This window comes from Protobothrops mucrosquamatus, unplaced genomic scaffold (assembly GCF_001527695.2).
Source record: "Protobothrops mucrosquamatus isolate PMUCROS unplaced genomic scaffold, P.Mucros_1.0 scaffold734, whole genome shotgun sequence".
In the NCBI taxonomy this organism is placed as follows: domain Eukaryota; kingdom Metazoa; phylum Chordata; class Lepidosauria; order Squamata; family Viperidae; genus Protobothrops; species Protobothrops mucrosquamatus.
Genome location: NW_015387008.1, coordinates 76,127 through 85,934, shown reverse-complemented (window position 1 = coordinate 85,934; position 9,808 = coordinate 76,127). Strand labels below are relative to the sequence as shown.

At 39.9% G+C, this 9,808-nt stretch overlaps 1 protein-coding gene across 1 annotated transcript in view; it reads right to left on the bottom strand.

Moving 5' to 3' along the window:
• Positions 1–7,397, bottom strand: part of LOC107289609 (catalase-like) — a 51,033-nt gene extending 43,636 nt beyond the window's left edge. The window contains exon 1 of the mRNA XM_029284577.1: positions 7,264–7,397. Within this exon, the coding sequence (XP_029140410.1) occupies positions 7,264–7,329 (66 nt within the window). The 5' untranslated portion in view covers positions 7,330–7,397. The remainder of the gene's footprint in view (positions 1–7,263) is intronic.
• Between the last annotated feature and the right edge of the window lie 2,411 nt (positions 7,398–9,808).

Below are 9,808 nucleotides of genomic sequence, written 5' to 3'. Positions count from 1 at the left end.
TTTAAGTTACCAGTATTTTAAAAATGTTTCTAAAAGGTCTATGCTGCAGGCAACCAGTCACTTCTTGAATATCAACTTCTTATTTTACCTTGTTTGTAATTTTTTTATCTATATAATTTACAAACTTTCTCATGCAATGGAATCTCATAATTAAATTAAATAGGGTTGAATAGGGATTACAAATCTTAATGTGTATTTAGCCCAGTGAGAATAGATTTAATTTACATGCAATCACTTTGTTATTTTAGTGGCAATTTAAAAATTCAGTGCAATTTTCAATTTAAATTGGCTTTTCCATTTAAAATTGTACTCTTTAATTAACAAAAAACATACTGCTTTAAAGCTAAGTATAACAATCATATCAAGACTTTGAAGTCCACCAAAAACTCTTAGTGGACACTCTGGGTGCTATTTTTTTAATAAAATCAAAGAGATTAATTACAAAACTTACCTCTCATTGCTCATTCCATACACATGCCAAAATACTAAACAGTTCTGTAATATTCATTCTATTAATCAAGTTTAATATTTGATTAATATTAACTCAAGTTTCATATTAAATCAAGTCTCATATTTCCAAAAGCCTTTTATAGTTATTTTTCATTAATGACATTAATGCTACTTGGAAAAATCAGTAATCAGGATGCTACTGTGAGCATAACCAGTAACAAAACACAACATCCATATTGGTAGTCCTTCCTTAACAATGGTAACTGGGACCGAAAATTTCTGATGCTAAGCAATGTAATCATTAAGCATGGAATCATATGACAGTTAGTGATGGAAATCCTGGCCATTTCCATTGCTGTTGTTATGCAAGGAACACAGCTTGTTAAGCAAGGATATCCTCGTAAATTCCTACTGGCCTCCAACAAGCAAAGTCAATGGCGAAGATGGCAGGAAGTTGCAAGTATCAGGTGGCTTGCAAGAAGGCCAATGGACAAGTAAATAGCTGCCACGGAGTGGGAACTGGGATTGTTTGCTGCCAGCTGAGGGAGAGTGTGCATGTGTCCAGCACAGCATGAGCATGGCAGGGCTAGGAGTGAATGCTGCTGGGTGTGGGATGGTATGTAGGTGGCTGGTGTGGCTGGGCTGGGAGTGGCTGCTGCCAGGTGCAGCAGAACAGTGTGAGCTTCTTCATTTATTCTAATGGCTAAAATTGAAAAATATATTTCAAGTCAGAATAAAGCTACAATGTGCTACAATGCAACTGCAAAAGCATGGCCAGGCCAGATGCTGCAGAGTGCATAAGCAACTTACAGAAGCAACTTGCAACTTTCTCTGCAAGTGAGTTTGAGTTTGCTTGTGGGAAGTTGGCAAAAAATGCAGGACACTATACATATCATAAGTGTGGGCTGGTTGCCACAGGCCCAGATGATGTACATGTGCATGCTGGCCGGAACTTTGAGAACATGTCATAAGTACCACTTGTTCAGTGCCATCATATCTTTGAATGGTTGTTAACTAAGAACTATCTGTATAATTGAAGTCAAACTAGTGACACTGTATCTCATTATCTCCTCTAATAGGTATAGGAGATATCCAGAACATCCAATTCTTCTGCAGGCAACTTTCAAGTATGAGTTTGGGACAATAAATATTCAATTGTAACAGCACCCTCCTACTCTAACTACTGCGACCATTTCCCCTGGTATTTCAAAAGTCTCTGAAACAGATTTTCTGATAAGAAAGAGAGGAGAGATGGAATTAATCCCTTGAAGTTGTCTATCCACTTTTCCCACCATTTATCACAGAATATATATAGATAAGTGGAAGCAAGCAGGTCATGAGTGCTAATCATATTAATGCATTTCAGCACAATGTATAATCTTCATAATGAACTCATATTTAGTAAGTTCTATGCGCTGAAGCAATTACTGTGTTTTTACTAGATGAAAGCAACCCTTGAAATAAAGTTGAATCTTAATTGAATTTAATCCTTTAATAATACTATATGACTTCCTAGGTGTTATCTAATTATTTTCATCTGATTTAAAAGGATAACTTTGGCGGACTGAACTATCTTCCCAACCTCCACTGTTGCATGTACTCCAGATCTGCTCTGCAGGTCACAGGCTAGGAAGGGAGCAAAGGAGAGAATAGCAAAAGAATCTTAGACAAACTGAAGATCAATCATGTACACAGACATATTTTGTACAATTTAGCTAGAATTATAAAAACACTAAAAATGTTTAAGCTGAAGAATCACCTACTTGTATCCTGTTAAATTACATATCAAAATCTTAAAACGTTGCTTTAAAGTTTAAAAGATGCTGAAGGGAATATAAATGTCAACTTTACTGCATTTTGAACAAATGCATTCAATTGATAAAAAGAGAAATCAACTTTAATGCTTTGCATTCCATTTCAGAATCTTCAATCAAAACAGCTTAAAATAATTAATGATCCCATTATTTAATAACTGAGCTTCCTGGTTAATCAAAGAAAAAAGAAAAATAGAACAAAATTGACGACCATCGTGTTGACTTTTCCTTAGATGTATTTATGCTTGCAGAGTTCTTCCATTCAATCATGTCAGATTCTCAGAGACCCCTGCAGTTTTCTTGGCAATGATTTTTCAGAAGTAGTTTGCCATTTGCCTGCTTCCTAGGGCTGAGACAGTGCAATTATCCCAAGGTCACCCAGTTGGCTCTGTGCCCAAGGCAAGACTAGAATTCACACTCTCCCATTTCTAGTTTCATGCCTTAACCACTACACCAAACTGGCTCTCTTGCAGTTTATTACATTGTATTAAAATAATTACCAGTAATGCAGAGACCGAAAACAGACTATTTGCTTCATCTTAATTTGATTCTTAAAAGCATGATGAAAAGCACCATAAGTAGATTGAGACTGCTTACTTCTATCCCAGCTTCTTCATTTATTCTAATGGCTAAAATTGAAAAATATATTTCAAGTCAGAATAAAGCATATGGATTTGGGCAAATTTCAATTTATACTTGACCACCAGTACCTGTTAGATTAAAAGAAATCTCATTGCTCTTGGTATGGATGGATTGTACCAGGATCTGCATCTTCTCCTTGTAATATGGTACTGTAAATATCACATACTGTATTTGACAGAATATGGCAGAAGTTGAGAAAATATTTTCCTTCCTGATAAAGTTACTAAAAAAAAGTGTAGTTACAGAAGTATTGTTTGTCCAAAATACAGTAAACTAGATTAATTTGTAAGAAAAGGAAAATGTGTCATTTTTTTTCCAGAGGTCCCTCAATAATCCACAACAGTTTGCTCTTTTGCAAGGTTCTCAAAGCTTGGCAACTATAAGACTTGTGGACATCAACTTCCAGAATTCCACAGCCAGTTAAGTCAACAAGTCCTAAAGTTGCCAAGTTTGGAGACCCCTGGTCTAGTGGCTAAGGCATCACGCTAGAAACCAGGAGATCAACCAGGACTTCTAGTCTCTTCTTTAGCATGAAAAACCAGCCAGATGACTTTTGGTCAGTCACGCTCTCTAAATTCATCTCACCCCACAGGATTGTTTTCAGGAAAATAGGAGAAGGAAGGATTATTATTATTATTATTATTATTATTATTATTATTATTATTATTATTATTGTTGTTGTTGTTGTTGTTGTTGTCAGCCAGATGTTCAGACTGAATTTGGCATTTTTGTCTACCTATAGAGTCTTTACCCAGGACCTGGAAAGGCAGATGTGGATGTTTGATGTGTTACAGATATCATTGTAGGATGGAAGCTATTTCCAGTGAAGCCGCCTTTTGCAATTGACTGATGGCAAATTTGTCAATGCCAATGGTGTTCAGGTGGTGCTCCAGTTGTTTTGGGATTGTACCCAAGGCACCTATTACTATTGGTACTACCCTTGCTTGCCTTTGCCACAGTCATTCTATTTCTATTTGTAGGTCTTTGTAATTTGTTATCTTCTCCAGTTCTTTCTCTTCTATTCTGCTGTCTCCAGGGACTGCCACATCCACTATCTAGACTTTTTTGTCTTTTTTATCAACAATTGTTAAGTTCAGGGTGTTATGTGGCAGATGCCTGCCTGTTTGAATTCTAAAGTCCCAGAGCAATTTAACTTTTTCATTTTCTATTACTTTCTCTATTTTATGGTCCCACCAGTTCTTGCTTGCAGTCAAATGATATTTCTTGCAGATAAGATAAGATAACCTTTATTGTCATTTTTTTTACTGTGAGCACAACGGCACACATCAAAAATGAAATTTAGTTGCCTGCTCTCAAAGTGAAACACATACATGACATACCCTAAAAACATACTATATACAACATATGTATAGACCCACACCCCTACATATACATAACAAATAAATATGAAATACTGTCCATCTTGAATATATAACGGAAGGAGGAAGCTTGAGAGTTCACAAGGTTAATGCTACTATGGCTGAATCTGGGTGTTCTGCTGCGGAATGAATAAATGAAACTATGGGTGAATCTGGATGTTCTGCTGCAGATACCACGAAGCCTCCTCCCAGAAGGTAACAAGGAAAACAGGTTGTGAAGAGGATGTGTAGTGTCCCAGATAATCTTACGGACCTTGCTCAAACAGTGCTTCTGTGCTATGTCCTGGATGGGAGGGAGCAGACTGCCAATGATCTTTCGGCCATTCTCACCACTCTCTGCACCGCCTTCCTATCTGAAGCAGCTACTTTGTCATGCTACAGCTTGTAGTCAGTCTATGTGATCTTCTTGCAGCAGCTTCAGGAGGTCTACTGTTTCTTCACCTTCTTTGCATAGGCGGCACTTACTGTCTGTTGCTGTCTTCTCAATTATGGCTTTGTATCCATTTGTCCTTAAGGCTTGGTCTTGTGCAGCCAGAATTAGTCCCTCGGTCTCTTTCTTCAATTTTCCTGCTCTTAGCCATTGCCAAGTCTTGTTATTATCTGCTTTCCCAGCTATTTTTTTAATGTACTGGCCATGTAGTGCTTTGTCTTCCCATGCCTCCATTTTTTTCTTTTGGTCTTTCTTGTAGGCCAATTTGGTCTCTCCAGTAGTCAGTAAGCCTTCCTGATATACTAAATTCAATGCATCTTCATCATTGTTCTTTAGATATTTTTCCAAAGCAATTTTTTCTTCTTCAACCATCTGATGTACTTACAACATTCCACGCCCACCTATTTGCCTTGGTAGGAAGAGTCTGTTAATGTCACTGCGTGGATGAAGGGCATGATTGTCATTATTTTTCTGGTCTTCCTATCCATTGCTTTTAGTTCTGCTTGAATCCAGTCCACTGTTCCAGCTATGTATCTAATGACTGGAATTGCCCACGTGTTGATTGCCTTGATGATATTTCCTCCATTGAGTTTGGACTTTAAGATCTTTTTCACTCTCTTGATGTATTCACCTCTAATATTTTTCTTGATTTCAGTGTGTTTGATGTTGTCAGCTTCTAGGCACTTGATTATCCAGTCATGCGGCAAAGAGTCAAATGCCTTTTTGTAATCAATCCATGCTACCAGTACATTCAGGTTGGCCTTCCTTCTCTTGCAGTTTTCCAAGATCATTTTGTCAATTAGGAGTTGATCTTTTATTCCTTTGCTATTGAGGCGGTTTCTTTTCTGCTCAGGTGGAAAGAGATTGATTTCAACTAGATGCTGTTGGACTGCATCAGCTACCATACCAGTTAGCAATTTGAAAGTTGTTGGTAAACAGATAATTGGCCTATAGTTGCCTGGTGCTGCCCCTTTTGCTGGATCTTTCATTATCAGCTAGGTTTTCCCAGTTGTTAGCCACTCTTTAATTTCACTTCCTTGTAGTATGTTGTTGAGCTGTTTGGCAACGAGTAGGCATAGATCAGAGATGTTTCAACCAAAAACCAGAACTGGTGCATTCGTTTCAAATATCCTCTTCTTGCTGGACTTGATCTGTAATAACAGATCATTATTTCTTTGTTTTCAATCACTGCGTATTTGCGACTGGTAAACACATTTTCTTCCAATTGTTCTGCAGCTGCTGGCCCTGGTTGCTCAGCCAACAGTCCTGAGTCCTGTAGCCCATTTTTCACCAGATATCCAGGAACTCCAACATCTGTAGACTTTGTTAACCTGGGCAATATGCAAGCTGGTATGGCTTTCTGACATTTATGTCTTGCCATATTTTCTATGGGAGAGACATTGTCTGACTCCTCTGATGAGACCTGTCCAGTATGGTTGAACCTCTGGCATAGCTCTCATCTTCCTCAGAGTACACAAGAACCACAAGATAGTGCCTCACTGGGGGATTATTATCAATAATTTAAATTTGCCACTTATCTCACTGTGGGGCTACTCCAGGAGGCTTACAATAATAAAAAGGAAGAAAATGAAAGGTTCCCCAAAAGAATAAAAATAGAACAATAAAAAACAATAAAAAACACACTAAGGAGAATACATTAATATGATAACCAAAAATCTGGACAGGTGGGGTGCAGAGTGCAAGGTGGGGTGGGGGAATGGAGACTGTCATGAATCTAGCAGCCACCTCCACAGTGTAACTCTCCCATTTGGTCTATGGAGATTCTCAGTCATACAGGTCATAGTTATCCCAAAAATGCTTTTTCATGAGGCAACTGGACTTTGTTTTTCGTTGAAGATGTTTCGCTTCTCATCCAAGAAGCTTCTTCAGCTCTGATTGTCCAGTCAGAGCTGAAGAAGCTTCTTGGATGAGAAGCGAAACATCTTCAAAGAAAATAAAAGAAGTCCAGTTGCCACATGAAAAAGCACCTTTGGAATATCCCATTTGGTCCTCAGGCCAACTGGCAGAGTCAGGTTGTATGTTTGTCCCCTTGAATTCCTTATAAAACAAAGGCAGGATTAAAACAAGGGGGCAGGGAGAGAAATTACTCTTTAGTCAGCCTTTATCTACTTGATATTTTTAGTTATACAAGCAAGGAACACACACTGCTTAGCTATTGCCAAAAAAAAGTTCACATCAATATCCAAACCAGATCAAATCTTGAACAGACCCCGCATTACACCTAGGAGAAATTATTTCTGAAACTATTCCTTAGCCAGTCTCTCTTCCCCGAGACTGAACCTATTGCAGTTCCCTGTTCCCAGTTATTAAGCCCACATCTCCACTCCGTTTTTTCTGCTATCTGTTCTCCCATCATAAAACACAAAAGACGCTTCTCTAGTCCAGTAGCAATATACTATACTACATCACGCTATTCCAGCTTGATGTCCTCCGTGGTCCCCGAATGCGCTGCCCGAGAGACTTTCCCGGGGACGCTCCAGAAGCACAGGCTCTGCCGGGACTGGGGAGGGGGGGTGGCCGTCGGTACCTGGGAGTCCCGCTGCTCTTGCCAGCGCTTCAGCTGCTCCTTAGCGCAATCTCGACTGCCGGCCATTTTGGGAGACTCGGAGACCCTCGACCCTAAGAGAGATGGGACGCTTTCGGCTGCGGAGCCCGTATGTCCAAGATACTTATTGCGAAAAGGGGAGCCAGTCCCAAAAGCTGCAAAGTCCCAACTACCACGATCGCCGCCCAGCTGCAACTGTCTAATAAAGCCAGCTGTGAAAGCTCAACGCCCCCGCGGCCCCGCCCCTTCTTTTCTTCATTGGTTTGGGGCTCTGTCCCAAAGCTCCTTCTCTGATGCTTATTAGGTGAAGAGTCGAATAACTGATATTTTGGTTCCTTCGAAGGAACATTTGGAGACCGGGCTCGCGGACCGGGGGTGGAAATGGTTGGAGGGGACGGAGAAGGGGCTGTAAAGCGACCGGTCTGGTGGGGCCACCTTATTATTCACATTTGGCAGGTAAATGTGTACAGCAGCGTCCCTGAACTTGGGGCCACCTTATTATTCACATTTGGCAGGTAAATGTGTACAGCAGCGTCCCTGAACTTGATGTTTGCCTGCTGTCTGAAGCTAAAGCTCCCAATGTTCCCAACCAACTTTAATTAATTAAAATTAAATTAAATTAAAATCCTTTATTGTCAAAGTACATGTGTACAATGAGATTAGCTGAGCCTCCCTTCGTGCACCCCCCATCACAACTCACAATGACAACAAACACACAGTCTTATTGCACCATGTGAACTATTGCACAACGCACAATATAGTATTTCCCACCTTAGCGGAATTCAATCTTCACTGCCCAGAGATTAGCCGTGACCTAGCTACTTTCCTTCCTCCTTCCTTCCCTTCTGAGCCTGAACCCCACTGAGAGAAACGGTAAGTTATGATTTTTTGATCCAAATATCCTTGCAAAGGAGAAGATTCTGTCCCTCATTCTGCTTCTGGGATACTCTGTTCACTGTTGCTCTCTTTCAGCAATGTAGAGATGTCCTTGTCCTTTGCTCTGCTGTCCACAGAAGGTAAGGAAACAGGTATAAGGAGTGGGCATGACATACAAGTCGTCCTCAACTTACAACAGTTTGTTTAGTGACCATTTGAAATTACAACACCACTGAACAAAATGACTTGTGACCATTTTTCACGCTTATGATCATTGCAGCATCCTTATGGTCACATGATCAAAATTCAGATGCTTGGCAACTGTCTCATATTTATTATGGTTACAATGTCATGATGGGGGTTCATTTTGCAATCTTCTGACAAGCAAAGTTAATTGGGGAAGCCAGATCCATTTAACAACCTTGTTAACTAAACAACTGCAATGATTCATTTAACAATTATGGCAAGAAAGGTTGTAAAATGGGGTAAAACTCACTTAACCACTGTCTCACTTAGCAGCAGAAATATTAGGCTCAATTGTAGTTGTAAGTCAAGGATTACCTGTGCAGCACTATTGTGAAACAAAACAAAAGACTTCTATTCCTGCTCCCTACAGCACAAAAATTCTATTACCAAGAGAAGGAAGTTGTGCTTCAGATTTCAGTGGTTCCTAAGTCGTCCTTAGGAGACACAAAGCCCTAGAAAGCCATATTCCTGACTTTAGGGAACACTATCAGGCAAATGTAAGCCTAACTACTATCGAAGGATCAGTACTGACAGAAGCCTTAAATGCATGCCCCTCCACTGATTGTATGCAGACAGTTCATCTGGAGGAGACAGCTGAAAGTGGATAACTGATACTGATCTCATCCAGGTGTTACAGATCTTCCCTTAGACCATGCTGGCTCAGGAATTCTGGGAGTTGAAGTCCATGAGTCATAAAAGAGCCAAGGTTGCCTACCCCTGCCTTAGACTAAATGGAGAGCATGGCTCCGTACCCAGATAAGGAAAGCTGAGAGTGGTTATACTCTTGTTTTTACAATGCAGTGCCATCACAGCACAGGCCAAAGCTTGAAAATTCACTATTGATAGAACTAGTAGCATTGTATTAAGACACTGACTTACCTGCCTAGGCAAAGAATCATTTCTTTACATTACAAAATCCGCTGTAGCCAGTCAGCTGTGCTGACTCAGGAATTTTGGGAGTTGAAGTCCATGAGTCATAAAAGAGCCGAGGTTGCCTACCCCTGCGCTATACCTATGAGATATGCCAACTAACTGTTTGCACTGTAAGTGACTGTTGCTAGGTGGGGAGGGAGCAAGCGATTATGAAATTGTCTGGGAAATTGTCACAGAACATTGAAAATGAAGATCACATGACCACAGCTGCAGCCTAACAGCAATCACAACTTCCCCAAATTTAATTCCCTCAGGAGTCATGGGTCCCAGATTTTGGGTATATTCTGTAAGTTAGTCCATTTGAGATACCTCAGTTCAAAAATTGTTGCCCTATGATGCACCGTTTCACTCAGATCATGATAGCATATAAATAGGAATCTTCCCCTCACATATTATAGGGCCTATTATAACAATCAAATGATTGTATCTTACTCTTAATTATAGGCACCATTCATTGATTTATATACATACA